General features: G+C 37.9%; 2 protein-coding genes across 2 annotated transcripts in view; one reads left to right on the top strand and one right to left on the bottom strand.

Moving 5' to 3' along the window:
• Positions 1-8,863, bottom strand: part of Flo2 (flotillin-2) — a 98,779-nt gene extending 89,916 nt beyond the window's left edge. Inside the window, exon 1 of the mRNA XM_046613107.1 lies at positions 8,725-8,863. Within this exon, the coding sequence (XP_046469063.1) occupies positions 8,725-8,848 (124 nt within the window). The 5' untranslated portion in view covers positions 8,849-8,863. The remainder of the gene's footprint in view (positions 1-8,724) is intronic.
• LOC138190473 (esterase E4-like) lies at positions 1,437-4,351 on the top strand (the record flags this gene model as incomplete). The annotated part of the gene is made up of 4 exons (XM_069133700.1): positions 1,437-1,561; positions 3,288-3,435; positions 3,573-3,918; positions 4,140-4,351. Coding segments are annotated over 4 exons (831 nt in total), but the record flags the coding sequence as incomplete, so codon positions are not given.
• Positions 8,864-18,387: the final 9,524 nt, after the last annotated feature.

The raw sequence follows: 18,387 nt of genomic DNA, 5'->3' as shown, positions 1-18,387 counted from the left end.
ATATTGAATACATCGATACGGTACCTTGTTCAATTCGATAAGAATATATTTTCATATCGTTCATTTCTCTTTACTTATTTTCCATATCCTATAAAACCTACCTAACAACGATAATATCCATGAAATCTATTCTTATGAGGAGATTGCGAGATGTCGTCCCTAATTTACAGTGAGAACTCCTTAAGTGTGCTTCTTAGATCGTGACCGGCTTTTGCATGGTAAAAAGTCGTTGATAATTGGTCATTCAGCTCTTCAAAGTTGCTTGCTATGAGCAGCCGTTGCGGAGAAATTGTCGAACGAAATTTTTTGTCTTTTTTTTTCTCCTTTTAATTCCGATAATGAACATTTGTTCCGAAAATAATGTATATATTGGGTATCAATGTACGGTGGATCCAATATGGCCGACCGACAGGGCAAAATTTTCTTGAATTTCAGTAGAACTTCGTTTACCATGCTTTCGAGGTCGTTGAAAACAAATTTCATGTAAAAATTTTAAATTCAAGACTCAAAATGCTTCTTCATTTGAGGTTCTGCAGTGATACTAAATTTTGAACAAGTGAAAAAAAAAAAACTAGGTATATTTATGAGTGGCTTTTAATTTAAAAATAACCGGTTTATGGAACGCTCAGGTACACCTGACACTTGTAACCCCCCCCCCTTTCGCACAGTAACGAGAAAAATGGCCGTGAACCCGATTCTGAAGGTATTTAAAGCATTTCTCTGAAAATTTTGAAAGTGGACACTATTCTGCGTGTCTTCAAACTTTAAACAGTGCAGGATCACTTGGAATAACAACTATTTCGATCATTTTCGATTACGGTGTTCAAAGATCGATACGAGTTGCAGAGGGGTTTTTTCGTCTCTTCGTTAGAAACATGCAATTATCCAAAAAATATTCTATATAACCCCAAGAACACTCTCCATATCGCACACAACAAACAGCACTTCAATAAGAATTTACCGGCACTTTGAATATCGCGTTTGTTTTCAAGCGGTGGAAGGTTGCATTTTGGACAACCGTTGTAGTCCAAATACGTGGGTCAACACGTTGCTCTTCTGAAGACTTACGCAGTGACCCCTTTTCTTAAACATATCTCAGGACCAGCTTTCACTGTCAACTTTGAAATTTCGACTTTCGCAGACATTTTCGGCAATTCCAACCAGTGTGCGGCGGTGTGTTGTTTTGTTTGCGAGACGGTCGTTGCATCATTTGAATATCATGTTTGACGATCGGCACATCAAACTTGTTCGCGATACTCAAACGGTTCGAAGTTATAAAAAATCCCACCTGCGAGATTCGCCAGAGAGGAGTTTCTTCTCATTGAACAACATCGCGAGCCGACGATGTCTTCACGTTCAGGGGCGGAGAGTCTTTTTTTCTCACTATGTCTGAGCATTTTTTTCTTGTCAAGTTACCGTTACTTCGATGAAACTATTCAACCGGAAGTGAATATTCCCCCCAAGGGACTCTGCGGGGAAAAATTGTGACCACTACCCATGGCCGAAAGGTGTCGGCCTTTCTGGGAATTCCTTATGCGCAACCACCGATAGGAAATAACAGGTTAGTGAATTACATATATCTATATATTCAGTGTTTATTGATTCCATGATTTTTTTCATTCGTAAATGCAACTTGAATGACACTTTCAATTAGCTATGAACTTAAGAACTTGGCATGGATAGAAAGTTCCAATAACTAATTGACTGAATTCAGTAATACAATAATAAAACTAACTTCTAACAATAAGACATGCATGAAAATGGTATAAAAAGATCTGAAGGCTATATAGACTTTCGGGTGGAAAAATTACAATGCAATTTGTCTTTTTTTTTTTTTTTATAAGAATTTTTGATATCGTAATATCTTAAATTTCAATCTTCATTTTTCAAACAAGCGATTTTAGACTGGCCATGAGCCAGCCCTTGAACTTCCCGTTCTGACACTGCAGGTTCCAAGTTTGTGGGGAAAAAAAAGACAATATCCAATTTGAATTTTGTAGTACACATTCAGATTCGTGATTAAAGCTTTTAAAGCTCTCGGATACCATATTAAATTAAAATATGACAATTTTTAAAATTTATTTTAAAATTTAAATTTAAAATTAAAGTAAATTTTTTAAAATGCCGGTGCGATTGGGAACAAAATCATTGAAATCCGGTAAAGCGTTTTCGAGATACCGTGGGGCAAAAAAATTGATCACATACATGCATACATACGTACGCACATGCATACGCACGCGCAGACGCCTGTCCGAAAATGGTCGGGGGTGATTATTGACCTTGAAACGTTGAGATCGAGAGAAAATTCAACTTTTTATTTTCGGGGTGATTGCATAACTTCCTCTTTTCTCTAAAAGCAGAAAAACGGGAAGTTGAAAAATCCATAGGTTGTACGACGGTTGTACAGTCTGATAAGAATGTTTGGGAAAAATCATTTTTCAACCCCCCTAGGTGTACGTATAACCCTTACTTTCCAGACTACAAATTAGACGGGGACAGCAATCATTAACAAAGTACTGAGAACAGTTGATTAGGTGCATTTTTGACTTGTAGCAAGATCATCCTTTGAAGAATAATTTTTTAGCCATTTCGTATCGTTTTTTACTTCTCCATTTTTAGCTTTTAATTATTCAACTGAGTTTGAATACTTTCGAAAACATTGAATTAATTGTAATTATAAAAATGTTATTGAATACTCGCGTACACTTGGAAACACACTGTTTGTGTGAACAAAAAAGCTATCAAAAGAAGCAGATACACTTAAATAAACATATTTTGCAGTTCCTTACATTTTTGTAAGTGCGTAACATGACGCACACTTTTTCTATACAATACTGACAAACCTAACTATAATTTTATGTAATTTTATTTAACGTTCGTCAGTCAAACTACCTGAAACTAAATATTCGTTTATTTCCAACGAGTGGACAAATTTGTTCATTAAAATGGATGAGGTGGTTACAAACAGAAACTAATTCAAAGGAGTAGCGTTGCACGATTTTATTGAGTTTGTATCAAGACTGCTAAGAATCTTGAAATAAAGATAGGCAAGGTGCCTCTTGCGGTAAATGATTATTATTAGACTGATTGTCAAACCCGCTAATTACGCGATAAGAATTCTATAGGTAAATGAACGTCCATGATGAATATACAATATCAACATTTAAAATAGCAACGTCTTGCGATAAACAAACATATCATCGAATGAAATATTTAAACTAAAGAAGTTAAAGCCTTCGTCAACTCTCGTCATGAATCCGATAACAAAAGTTCTCTTTGTGTCGTAGATTCGCCAACCCCGTGCTAGCGGATGGTTGGGAAGGAATCCGAAACGCTACTACCGACGGAAACTTCTGCCCCCAAATAAGTAGCACAGACTATATCAATTTCGTTGGAGACGAAGATTGTCTAAACCTGAACGTGTTTACGCCGCAGGTAATTTTTTCTATCTAGTGAGGTTCACTTATCTGCACGCAAGCCGCTTGCTGTGCGAGAATAGAATCACGAGTTTAAAATCCGAACTCTTGCAAAGCAAACGTTACTGAATTTGACTCCAGATCCTATATATATAGATAAGCGACGGTAAGGAGTCCTTATTACTTCCGGTAATGGTATACATTTTCGGTGGGAAGTTCGCAATGGGCTCTGCCGACTCGTCCGTGTACAGCCTGAAGTACCTTTTGAACCAAGATGTAGTTCTCGTCACCTTCAACTATCGTCTGGGTGTTTTGGGGTTCTTGAGCACTGGCGACGAAGTGGCTTCCGGAAACTGGGGCCTAAAAGATCAGGTCCTTGCGCTCGAATGGGTGCAGCGTAACATCAGACACTTTCATGGTGACCCTGATCGAGTAACCCTATTCGGCCACAGCTCAGGGAGCGTTTGCGTTCACCTTCTGACGATTTCGAAATTGACAATTGGTAAGATTGAATTGAGATCCAACGCAACCGATGTGTGGCGGGAGGTAATATTCAACAGACTTGTTCGATGAATAACGAAATCTTTTACCGGGATGACTGGTCTCATTAATACAATAATCGGGAGTACGATGTACTGAAAGATTGATTTTCCATCGATGAGTTGATGAACACAGTTAGAATGAAATGCTGAAAGATGGCGTAATCAATTCACGACATTACAGGGCTCTTCCATAAGTTCATCATGCAAAGCGGATCTGGCTTTGCGGAATGGGTCTACAGACCCAGGGCCGTATACGCAAAGCACGCATTTGAACTCGGCGATTACGTTGGCTGTTCAAATGACACTTCGGATTCCCTCGTCAGCTGTTTGCGGAAAAAAAAACTTCTTGGATATTGTAGGCGTGTTCAAACAGTTTTACGTGTGGCATTGTGAACCATTCATCACATGGGCTTGTACTGATGAACCCGATATCAAGGGAGTTACTACTACATTTGCTGTAATCACGTGTTTTGTTTTTGAAAATTGCCGAGGCTACTACTCATTCAACAATGATTAGACGTATGTAGCTGTTGTGCTCCTAATGTGTCCACGGGCCTCGCCAAAACAAGGTTATCGTATATGACATTCGGAAATAGGACTGTTACCTACAGATTTAGGTATGTAATATGCCTATAGCATCGCGGATCATACTTCAGTTTTTTTATCTGTCGGACCCTTTGATACCATGAGTTAAATTAGCAATCGTGCGCTCAGACTGCCTTTGTCTTTCTACTTGCTAAACTGTTGATTTTTGGAAATAGCAGATCTTAATAATCAAATTGATGTTTTAGCTTCGTGTTATTCGCTTAGTAGAGTCAGCCCATAATTTGGCATAATACCTCGATAAACGTCTTGTCGCGGCATGCCCAACCGAAAGTCGATATAAACGTCAACTTACCTGCGGGTTTTCAATACAAGATGTACCGTTCGTTAGGAGGTCCTTGTAAAAAATAAAAGGATTTGTTCGTGTTCAGTGCGCTCCTAGGATTTAAAATGTAACGCAAAGGGATCTCGGACCTTTTAATTAGTTTAATCGCATTCATTCATTTCCTTTCACTTTCTTCACTTATTGTTAAGTCTTATGAATGCCTCTTCACGAGCTCGGGATGGTAGCATGGGATGTCACATGGTTCAAACGGCCGCCTCGGAGAAGATCGCATGGGCCTACAACTAACCGCGACGTGCCGGGTAAAACTCTTCCTCTGTTTGAGCATGTAAGAACAATTATAAAGTAGTTTTAAAATAACTTAACCAAGACCTCAAGGGCAAATTCATCCAGTGCTCGTCTACGAAGCATAATCTAGAGAAAGCGGTCTGCGTTGGGACCATCAGGGGAAGGGCTGAGTTATCTCCTTGCATGCACTAAGGAGGACATATGGTCATCCACCGCACTGTGTGTGATGGTGGTTGACTACGGCCAGACCCTCTGAAAACACTCAACTCACGCCAGATAGAAAAGAGATTTCATAGAGAACGGTCGTGCTTTCAGCATCTATTCCAAATTTCTGGATAATTTCTGATTCTGTTGTAATGTACTAATTCTGTTATTCGGCTGTGTCGTCACGTACAGTCGTACTGTGTGGGTATATCACTGTGTGCCAGTATACAGATTCGATTTAGTTGGGTGTCTGTAGTTGATTGTATGGACGAGACGCGATAGGGCTCTCTCATGGAGGTGCACCAGCGGCGTGTTATCCGAAGTCGTCTATGGGACCAGGGCTATCCCCGTTCTCGAGATGTTGGGGCCCTGTAACAAGCTGGGCTTCTGCCATCCGGAAATCCTTCTTTGCCCGGCGACTTGACCTAGCAGAGAGGGCGGTCCCGGCATCACTGCGCACGTCGTGTATTTCGACAATATTGCGGAGGTTGTATCTTCCAATAGGTAAGAGAGCTCTCTTGTTGTTAGTAGATTTAGTCAAGCGAATGATCGTTCCAAATCCAATAGATTGAGTTAGAAATTGAGGCCCTGACTTGTGGTGGTTTGTTCACCTTTTCATGTACTTGGATTTTATTTGATTTTGTTCAGCGAATGCACTATCATTCATTGGCTTGCTCGAATTTTTGACGCCTCAGCAAGTTGTTGGTCATAGTCAGTTTGTACGCGCAATTGCTGTGTTTTTATTCAAACGACCCCATTATTCGTTCCTTGCCGAATTTTCCCCTTTGCACTATAAAAATAATTCACGAGCCATCCGATAGCGGTGGTTTACAGTAGAGGTTAACAATTATTCAACCCTGATATATATGAGTGTAACCATTTGGAAGTGTAAATTCGTTATTGTTAATCTTTGTGTAGCTATCCGAAAGCGGAAGTTTATTGATTATCTTTATGTATAACTATCCGATAGCATAAGTGGCGTTATTCTATACATTCTTCTTTCGAAGATAGATTTCAAATTATGCTACTCCTACGCCCAACGTCATAATTCCGACAATTACATGTATATCCATATATTCCGTTCATTTCTTGAATAAACGAATATTAATGTTCCATTACATGTAATCGTCCAACTTGTCCCACCGCTATGTTGCCTACGTTTTTATAGATAACCTCAAGTCTCTAGACGGTCCATGATTTATTCAAAACACCCTGAGAAGGATCCTGTTGCTTTGTGTTGATAACTGGATGTTTGGTAAGGAGGTAGTAATTCGAGTCATAAAATGTTCAGTCTACAAAACAGTTCTTTATTCTGAGTAACGTCTGTTCTCTCCGACATAATGTTTATTCGAATAAGGTAGTGAAGACCGAACATCAAAATTTCGTGAAATACCTTTTAACAACCAATATTTTTATAAAATTATAAGGATGAATCTGGATAGCATTTTTCTTCTTACAAAACATTTAAAACGTTAGGCTGCTAACTTTGGCTGTCATCTTCAGCTTCATTTTTAAATTCTCACAGAGCCCTCAAGTTGCATAGAACACGAACATAGGTCTAATAAAGTTGAACGCACGGTCTTACATGCAGGTCTGGAAACGAACAGAACTATTAGTAGTGGGGGTACGCACCCTAGAATAGAAATAAATAGCAGCGTAACTGCAGTGCTCCGAGGTGGTGGTAATCAGTACTAAAGAGGCTAATAAGAAATTGGTAGCGGAAAATTCGAATTTAGAGTAGTGAATACTTTTTCTCGTATTATAGAATTATTACGAAAAGAAAGGTAATTAAATAGATGTTCCAATGCGACTAGTATATATTTTATGTCTTACACATAATATGTTCGCCACTAATTTCGCTAAATCTCGGGTGTTGAGCTCGATGCTTCCATGTGAGAGATACATCTTCTTCATTTTTTGGAAACCTACGCCGCACAGATGTTAAGCCGGAATAATTTATAACACAGCACTTTGTTTCTCTAGGCACATTTGCATACAAATACTTCAAAACACTTCTTATATCAGAGCTATCAGAGCGAACGCCTTCAATCAACAGGTAGATTGTGAAATGTAACAAAATGTAAGATGGCGGCGGCGTCGCCAGTGTACTGCGAATTGGCTGCGACTGTAGCGCTAAAACGCATGCCTGGTACGCATGCTTAGGGTCCAACTTTTTCTATTTTCAAGCCGACAATACGCATCGCTAGCTGTACCGGGAAGATTATTCGAGTTCAAAAAATAATGAAAGAAGACTCGATTAAATCGGTAAAAATTAATCGATTCTTTCGTATTCTTTTGAAACTGTGCAAATGAAACCAAAATTTCGCAAATTTCAGTATGTTGTCTTAATAGGGAAAGAGTTTTTGATAATTTATAGTTTCATTCAAATTGTTTTTTATTTTCAGGTGAAAATATTCATTCATCTTTCACTTATTATATCAAATAGGTACTTGGTAAGTAATACAATGAAAATAATTGATACTTTAATCACATAAATTGATATTGTATTGCGTCGTTCATGGGTGTAAAAAACAAAAACTAATTGAGAAGAAAAGTAATCGATTATACGAGATTAATCGGGAAAAAATAATCGATTTAAGGTAAGATTTTTGGTAAGATCCTAAAAGACTGTTTATCACAATAAATTTCTAAATTAAGTGTGTAAAAAGTTTTGGAGTCAACCAGCGCATAAATCCTGATGCCATATTTGCAGGCTTATACAGCAATATACTGGCGAAACTTACAACGACCTCTGAATGATCCTAACATTTCGTCTATAGTTGTACACGCACCTACTGTATAGTTCTCATTACGTTGCTGAATAAATTGACCAACAAACTCTCGAATGGGAGCTAAATTATCTATCTTCTTCCTGTCATCCCGACTGGCAGTGTCATCAAACCTTATCGCCGTTGAAAGGAGATAAAATCTTTTTAGACTCATAGTAGCTCGAAACGAATCTGGTGCAGAACCGTCATTGGCCCAAATCTCTTTTAAGTTGACATGTGATGCGGTATATAATCCGTGGTAATAATGTCATCCGAAAAAGGCATACGTATCCATATCAGTTGGAAGAACTTCCAATGGATTCTTATAAGATAGTCTAAATTTATTAAGTTGAACATTAGTATGTTGCACGATTTTTGCTACTACAATATCCGTAACGAATAGTTTCCAATTTTCAACAAGAGTAGTTACATGCTTTGCACATTTTTTGACACCAGGAATCCGCAATACAATATTGTGGTGGCAGTTTTTTTTTTTTTTTTTTGAGAAGGAACATTGTACGACCATCTAGTACTTTTGTCTTTTCCCAAAATATACTCTTCATTCAGTTCCTGACGATTATCGTTATTATTATTAGGATCGCTATTATCACTGTCTCGACCTTCAATCTGGATCTTCATCTTCGTCATCAAAGTCATATTCGGACTCTGATTCCGCTTTATGAGGTTGAGATACATCTGTATCAGATCCATTATCATCGCATGGGTCATCTTCTGGTTCGTCATTTAGCCATTCTAGTGGAGCAGCTCTTTTTCTATTCTTCACTGGCTTCTTTATCCTATCATAAATTAAATTGAGAAATTTATTTAAATTTGACAAACGTATAATTTTGAATATTTTCTACGATGAATGAAAAATAATAGTTTTGAACAAATTACAGTGACATGTTGATTCTAATGAACTACTTTTTTTTTTAAATCAATGACAATAACTTACCGTTTTCACGGGCTTCAATAATTAATATAAATAAGATTAAATTAATATTAAACTAATTGCGTTTTATTTTATGTATTTACTAAAATGCAGACTAGATTGAGGGTAACTACATATCAGCTCTTTACTCCAGATATACTTCTATTTGCAGTGCACTCTCTACGAAAACATTCGAATTGAGCCGATCAGACTCGATTCTCAAATCCTGACACCCTATTTTACTAAAGCGATGAGAAAAAATCTCACAGAGCTAATAAAAATATATTGTTTTAAAACTTTGTTCAAGAATATTAAAATAATACTATTATAATCTGGAAAAAAATTGATTTTTTGACAGTTGAAAAAAAATTCAAGTACTCATTCCATTTGAAATTTAAAAGAAAATTTGATTTATTTGTGAACGTGAGAGAAAATCTTACAGCGAGAGTGCTGAAGGGTTAAGTCTACATCTAATTAAAGAAAATAGATTAGAGTTCCCAGAGAGGGGTTATTCAACCGATATTACTTATTGTTTATCAAACGACAACAAACTGAGAATAGAGTCTGTAATGATTCAAATATAACCGCTCAATGAGCACGACACCAGCGGATGAGATTTGGCACATGGAGTGGGACACGTGGTGTGTGTCGTCACTAATTTCAAATACAGCCAAAAGAAGAGGCTCTTGGTAAACGTCTCTCTAGGAGGAAGGATGTGCGGAGGTTCCCATCTCTGAAATTGAATGTGTAACAAAAGTAAATTTTACAATGAAGAAAGACATTTAAAACCTAAAAAGTAAGAACTCCAAAAGCCACGTAAAAATTAAGGAGAGAAAATTTAAAAAAGAATAATCAATCAAAGCAACGTGAAATCCAAGAGTATAGTGCCTCACTGAAAGACAATCGTTTACAGTTATTTCTAATTTTAAAAATATACACCATTTTGAACAATATATGCAGGGAATGGATGAATAAATGCATTTTAAGTGAAATGACGGCTCGTGTTTTAATACGTCAATAAATAAATAATATTGTGCTCTGCTAGTTATACCGTAACAAATATACGCAATCTTCAATAATTACGTAAAAAATAATTTCAAATTTAAATATCTTCTTACAAGTCTTGTTATAGTGAACAGGATTTATTTACTGTTAACAAATCGAACATTTGAATACGGCGAAATAAATATTTAGTTATAGATAAGAAATCGCGAATTTGTATATATTTCTTTGTGTGAAATGAAAATTTGTTAATACTTAATAAGTCATCTATTTCTTTAGAATCAGTATCCTGTTGTATAGAACAATCGAACACAATTTTGAACTACTTAAATAATGGTACCGAATGCATGTTTATTAACAGTTAATCAATCATATATTTTATTAAAAATCCTATCAAGCGATGTCAAGCTACATACTTGTTGCCTCGTTAGCGTACTACGGATATAGTCGCTGTCACTTTTTCCAAATCGGTTCACTCTAGAACGGACGAAAAGCGCACGTCGTTCTTGGGGCATGAACTTTACGTACCGTGCGTTTGAATCGAATCGGTGAGACGAACACCCGAATGTTCACGTGTGAGCCGGAAATAAATGTTACATCACACGCACCTAACCTCGAACATAATTTCGCGCATCCAGATCAGGAATTTATGAATAAAAACACACTGCACTAACATTTAAATGTTGGAAGAAGCTCTGAAAATCCCCAAATTTGTAATATCAGCTCGATAACATCGCCGTTGCACTGTCACACTGGTTTTTATTATAAATCAATCGCTCGGCCTACCAACTGCATGCAACCTGTAAAGAACGTGCTTGGAACGTGCGATTGGTGGGTTTATGAACTTCGAATACTCAAATAAGATTTGTTAACTGTTAATAAATCTTCATATGGGATAACATGGTGTGAAATCTTTTACAATTAGTGCTAATTTTTTGATAGAAGAAAAAAAAAATTTGAATCAATTCTCGCTTTATCAGCCACAATTTTAGAGTATCTTTTCAATAATAGACATATTTTAGTAAGAGGTGAATATTATATTTAATTCAAATACTATAAAATTTCGATTGTAGTTGTAACGGCACATTTGTTCATTACACGTTAATAAGTTTTTCAACAGTTAAAAATTGCTCCCTGAACATGGTCGACGGAATATATTTATTTATTATAACAAGACTCTTTTCTCAGAGTACGTGACATATAATTTGATATGAAGAAATCCGGGTAATTGTTGATAATCAGAACCGAATGTACTAATTTCAGGTTTTCATCATGAAAGACTATCAGATAGCAATACCGCTCTGTTCACTAAATTGAACATCGTAGCGACTTTCTGTTGAACCGGATGATGTAACAGATAGTTGAAATACCTTTGCGACCAAGTTGGTTTCTGGTAACAATTAGAAAACAGGTAACCTGATTACTAATTGATAGATGAATGATATGTAATGCGTGTATTACACAATCCAATGTAATATATTATATCACAATATGTATAATAATACGTGTGATACAGGCAGATTACCTAATTGTAAGAGTTCTATTTAGTTGATGCGATCTGAAATAACTGAGAAGTGTTCAACGAATTTATTAATTATTCAGGAACTTGACGACATGGACTGATGATAAATTATTTTGGGTGAGTTATTGGAATTGCAAAAAGAATTCATTTGTCGTGGATTTGAAAACTAGGTCAGCAAACAATAGGTGAAAGTACTAGTTCTCAGTGAACAGGGAAGGCTGATTTCGACAAGGATATTTTTTTCGCTCCAATTGCTGATATTCTATAATACATTCACTTCAAATTAATTTATTCAACACGACTTATTTGAGACCGAACCGGTGAAAAAAGAAATGCATACTTACTTACAAATTTGGATCCATATATACTACGTCTGAGAGGCTCTAGGCGGTTTTTCAATTAATAGAACTTCGCAGTGATGTGGCGATTGAAAATCTTCCGGGCAGTGATTAGTTTAAAGAGAATGAAAAACAAAGTTTCTTTACACTTTTTCATTATGTAAAGGGCTCTATCAGCCTTGAGTATGTGCAGTTATTGTATGTACGTGAACCTAGCATCTCATTCACTACCATCTCATAAAAACGATAAAGTTCTTATCGCATCCGCTCGAGTTCTACAGTTCCTGATGAATCATATCAATAGTTCTGCAAAATTAACCCTCAAAAAACGAAATCAAAGAAATGAGATGCTAACGACTGGAAGTTAGCATCCGCTATACGAAATTCATTTTTCTTCGTACCTGAGATAGAAAAACTAAATGTTTTATGAAAGTTCTCGGTAATTCGGAATATTAGGCGAAGAGTTCTTCGCATGCAGAATATTTATTGCCAATTGTTGACAAAGATATGGTCCGATACAGCAGCAAAGGTGTAATATAGCATCGAATACGACGGTCAATCGTAGGACTAGTAATATTCCGACAGTTCTCGAGTTCTCCAGGTAATTAACGAAGAGTTCTGCGATTAAAAATTATTCCAACTAATTATTTATAACAAAACAGCCTGCCGATGTGAGATGCCGGCCTCCAGAACCACGAAAAATAAAAGTCCGAGTAGTATTCCGACAGTTCTCGAGTTCTCCAGGTGAGTGACGAAGAGTTCTGCGATTCAAAACTATTCCGACTAATTATTTATAACAAAACAGCCTGCCGATGTGGAATGCTGGCCTCCAAAACTACGAAAACTAAAAGTACGAGTAGTATTCCGATAAATTATTTATAACAAAACAGCCTGCCGATGTGGGATGCTGGCCTCCAGAACCATGAAAAATAAAAGTCCGAGTAGTATTCCGACAGTTCTCGAGTTCTCCAGGTGAGTGACGAAGAGTTCTGCGCTTCAACATTATTCCGACTAATTATTTATAACAAAACAGCCTACCGATGTGGGATGCTGGCCTCTGGAACGAAGAAAAATAAAAGTACGTGTAGTTTTCCGACAGTTCTCGAGTTTTCCAAGTGGGTGGCAAAGAATTCCGCCCTTGAAAATTGTCCCGACCAGTTGTTTGTAATTGATAAAATCCAATTTCGTTTATTTTTTGTATTCATGTTTTCTTTTGTTTCACGTGGAAATTGGTATTCAGAGTAATTTGTTGGACACTTAGTTAATTGGTTGCGCGGGTGTGTTCTCACTTTTAGTATCACCAGAACTAACGACGAGGACGTAGTGAGAGATGGCTCCATTTTTATTTTCCTCTTTTGTAAATTTTTTTCTATTTTTTTTTTGTATGTTTTTTGTATTTTCTTTTCTACTTCTATTTTTCTTGGATATTTTCATGTCTTCCGTCGTCTGATCCATTCACTAAAATCACGAGCTCTCGTTAGGTTTACATTAAATTTTATTGTTTCTCTTTTTCGTCAGAAAATTTTCATCATCATCGGTACGTCAGAAAGTAGTTAATGTTAATTTATAACGCGAGTAAATAATTCGAGGTAGTAGGTTAGTAGAGTAGGTAGTAGTCAAAAGTAAGGTGCCCTGAGCACCCGTTTTGAACAATATAGACAGCAAATCTATTTATTGATGGCTGTCGAGTATGCTTAACGAATACGACAGAGTATAGGGTCTGAGCATACAGAGACAATTGCGAGCAGGGGGCTTGTCGACGGGGCCGCTAGGTGTCTGCGTCTCTCGTTAGACCGGCGCCGCCGATGGGGTATAGACACGAGACTGCACGGCCCGCGGCACTCGGGGAATCGGGAAAAGGCACTATACTTATAAAGTATTATTACAGTAGTTTCAGACAAAGTATGACAAGAATATTCTCCAAAAAATTTTATTAGAATCGGATTACCGAACTCTCGATAACAATGGACTTCCGTACAAATCTGCGCACGCTGTTCATAGCATTATTTCTCAGCGTATGAAAGACCGTGGTTCCGTCATAACGGCGAAACATGTTTATTCCATACTGAACGAAAACCGTAACGGATTCCGCAGTCTAGTTCAGAAGGCATATAATCTATCTAACAAGCCTCGAACCGCGTCTGATACGAACGAAAACTCGTTATTCAACGAAACAACTGTCGAGAATTTAGCAAACTTTTCCAACGTTGCGTTATCAAAGAAACTCAACATCGTCGTAGGGGCTGATGAATATCAATTGATGAAACCGATGCAAAAAGTTTATAATGGTCGCGCATATTGGAAGTTCCGCGAAGGTTGGACTGACGCTACCCCTGAGCGCATACGGCAGCAGCATCGGCTGAATTGTGTCATTTCGTTTAAAAATAACACAGTTCATCCTAGGGCAACTACTGAACTTTATGCAAAGTTTCATGGTGTGTGTTTGGAATGTAAAGCCACCTTTCGTGGTACTTTGTTAAGAGAACTAGCCAAAGACATTGACGTGATCTTCGAAATTTGCGCGGAGAACATTACAGAAAAGTATCACACGTTTCGAAAGAAGCGACAGTTGAGAGGCAAACGGCGTCAACAAGTTGCTAGTCGTTTGATCGAACAAAAAAAGCAGCGGTAATATATCGGTATGAAGAAGCTAAACGGTTGAAGAAATTCGGCGAAAATGGTCCACCAATACTTCCAGGCAGTGAAGTTTTACGTAAGGCCAAAGAGCAAGAGCTGCTACAGACACACGGTCTATCTTTTGGTAATCTGGCACTCAACTTGTACCATCATTGTAAAAATGGCAAGCATGCTTGTACAATACGCAAAATAGGTCTCGAAAAGTTCTATTGTATTTATTGGACACCGAAGCAACAACAGTTATACGAAGAGCGCTGCAAAAAAAATCCCAATGCAATTTTCACCATGATGCCACTGGTGGGATTACCAAGCGGGAACATAGGCATGACTCCGCAATTTTTTTTATACCAATGTATGATTATAAGAGATGAAGGTAGTGTTCCTGTCTTCCAGATGATATCTGCAGACCAGACTGCATTGGCGATAGGATTTTTTTTGTGGTATATTCTGACCAAAGGCGTTCCTATTCCACCGATAGTCGTATCAGACTTCGGGTGGGCTTTACTAATTGCTGTTGCCAAGATCTTCGGTATGTGCAATGATCTGCGCGATTACCTGCAGAAATGCTATGACGTGGCAGTACGAGCAAACGGCACACTCCCAAGAACTTATATCAGACTCGACGTAAGTCACTTGGTCCACATGGTTGCTCGCTGGAAATTTTTAAACGGAAAAGGCCCAGCTGTCCGTAATTTATATAGACGATGCTTATAGTCAAGCTTAACAAATTTCGAATTTGCGAACCCTGACTGAATTTTTAGAATCAATTCTAGTCGTGTCGTTGAGTGAATTTATCAGCTACATAAAAGATAATATGGCAGTGCCTGCTGAATTGCGGATGCAATCAATAAATGAGGTTATAGAGGGTGTTACTGTTAGCGAAGAGGATGAAAATCGTCGAAGAGAAACTGAATATCAGCACGAGAATGATACTTCGCAGGACCAAAGCGCATCTGATACCGACTGGAAAATGTGGGCAGATAGTATCGATTCTACAGCACAGATTTGCGTTAAAAATTCAAATCAGGGAAGCGTTATCAACGGTTGCTATGACCCGGAATTTGCCCAACAGTTCAAGAAACAGCTCATGCCGTATGTCCCACTTTGGACCGGCGTAATGAGACCGCATTTCAAACGCAGTCCGAGTATCGCCACATGTTCTTCGGTAGAAGCAGAGTTTGCCGACCTTAAGAGGACCCTAAAAGGTATCATACTGACGCGCCTTGACAAATTCGTGCTTCAGCACATCGATAACCATCTTGACGGTAAGGTTAAACTTGTATCACACAAAGGCGACAAGAAGACATTTAGTGGTGATAAACAAGAGCAGTTAATTAAGACCCCAAAAATGGAGTTTGATAATTTTGATGGCACTGCATCCTCCCAAAATTTGACCGTATCGCCGCTAAATCAGGAGAATGAAGAATGTACCTCGAGTCATTCGACAAAAAAGCTTGAAAACCGCGTTTATTCAGAACTAGATTCGACCAATGACTCAGTTATACCCGATTCCATCGGCATAATTGAGGATCTCAAAAATAGTCGAGTGCATTCAAGTACGCCCGTAGATTTCATACAATGGAATACATGCGAGGACTGGGGTGGATTAGCGGAAAAAATCGAGACTGCTACAGTACCTGACAATGAAATACGAAATAAGAAAAAAAGACGTGAATCTACATGCCTTGATAAATGCGCCGACTGGGATTACATTAAAGATGTAAAAAACGCACATTTACCACTGCTACAGAATGGTCTCCTTACCGGTACAGTGTCTGTAATGAAGAAAAGTTTCAATATAATCAATACCTGTGCTTTTGATTCGATATTACAGGTCATTCTCAGCAGCATGACATGTAATAAAACGTGCCGCGATTTAATGCTCATTACAGATCAATCTCCTTTGATCCAACTGGCTCGTGCAATATTGAATGACAAAGAAACAACGGCCTAACATTACACAGAGATGGCTAGGATATTGTGGGGGGCGAACTTATATAAAGACGCCATAGTGTATTACACCCGGACAATACGGCGTCTTGATGCTATGTGCAATGTAAGCCATTTAGCAGATTATTTGTTTGCAAAGCAACTAAGTTACACGAAACACGTTGCGTGCACTTGTGGATATCAAACAAGCCACCCTTGTGTTACACTTTCCGTAAACGTCGACATTTTGCTGGGTGAAGGATTTCACTTGATACAGGAAGCTATAGATGATGCTTTGATCACGAAACGAACCTGCAGGTCGTGCAAAACTGTGAGGGAAGATGTAATAGAATACGATACTCATTTATTACTGGATTTGTCTGTAATTACAGATGAGAGCTATACCGTTAAAAAAAAGACGACGTAGCACACACTCGATGCAATTTCATCGACAGTAAGATTGGGTGACAATACGTATATTATTGCCGGATTGGTGTCTGACGCGTCTAGACATTACGTAGCGTATGCAAAGACTGGCTTGTACTGGTACAAGTACGATGACATGCGCCGGAAGCGAGAGACAGTGAAAGCAGATGAAAACATCAAACCCCACTTGCTCGTATACGTTATGTCAAATAACATAACGTAGATAAGCGATCTTTGATGGAATACGCGACTATTCTACTTTTGACTACTATCTACTCTACTAATCTAATACCTCAAATTATTTACTCGCAATATAAATTAACATTAACTATTTTCTGACGTACCGATAATGACGAAATTTTCTGATCAAAAAGGGCAACGATAAAATTTAATGTAAACCTAATGAGAGCTCGTGATTTAAGTGAATGGATCAGAAGAGAGAAAACACGATTACATCCTAGGAAAATAGGGGTAGAAAAAAAATCCAAAAAAAAAAAGAAAAACAGAAACCATCTCTCACTACGTCGTTGGTTCTGGTGATACTACAAGTGAGAACACACCCGCGCAACCAATTTACTAAGTGTCCAACAAATTACTCTGGATACCAATTTCCACGTCAAACAAAAGAAAACATGAATACAAAAAATAAACGAAATTTGATTTTATCAATTACAAACAACTGGTCGGGACAATTTTCAAGGGCGGAATTCTTTGCCACCCACCTGGAAAACTCGAGAACTGTCGGAAAACTACACGCACTTTTATTTTTCTTTGTTCCAGAGGCCAGCATCCCACATCGGTAGGCTGTTTTGTTATAAATAATTAGTCGGAATAATGTTGAAGCGCAGAACTCTTCGTCACTCACCTGGAAAACTCGAGAACTGTCGGAATACTACTCGGACTTTTATTTTTCGTGGTTCTGGAGGCCGGCATCTCACATCGGCACGCTGTTTTGTTATAAATAATTAGTTGGAATAATTTTTAATCGCAGAACTCTTCGTTAATTACCTGGAGAACTCGAGAACTGTCTGAATATTACTAGTCCTACGATTGACCGTCGTATTCGATGCTATATTACACCTTTGCTGCTGTATCGGACCATATCTTTGTCAACAATTGGCAATAAATATTCTGCATGCGAAGAACTCTTCGCCTAATATTCCGAATTACCGAGAACTTTCATAAAACATTCAGTTTTTCTATCTCAGGTACGAAGAAAAATGAATTTCGTATAGCGGATGCTAACTTCCAGTCGTTGGCATCTCATTTCTTTTATTTCGTTTTTTGAGGGTTAATTTTGCAGAACTATTGATATGATTCATCAGGAACTGTAGAACTCGAGCGGATGCGATAAGAACTCTATCGTTTTCATAGGATGCTAGTGAATGAGATGCAAGGCTCACATACATAGTTATTGTCGGTATCAAGTCTGAAACGTGAAATGAGAAGTGAATATCAATAACTAAGGTGGTTTAACGCATTGCATCTCCGAGTGATA

The sequence above is a fragment of the Neodiprion pinetum genome, chromosome 2 (genome assembly GCF_021155775.2).
Source record: "Neodiprion pinetum isolate iyNeoPine1 chromosome 2, iyNeoPine1.2, whole genome shotgun sequence".
NCBI lineage: Eukaryota > Metazoa > Arthropoda > Insecta > Hymenoptera > Diprionidae > Neodiprion > Neodiprion pinetum.
Note: the sequence above shows the minus strand (reverse complement) of the source record. Positions and strands in the feature narration are given on the sequence as shown.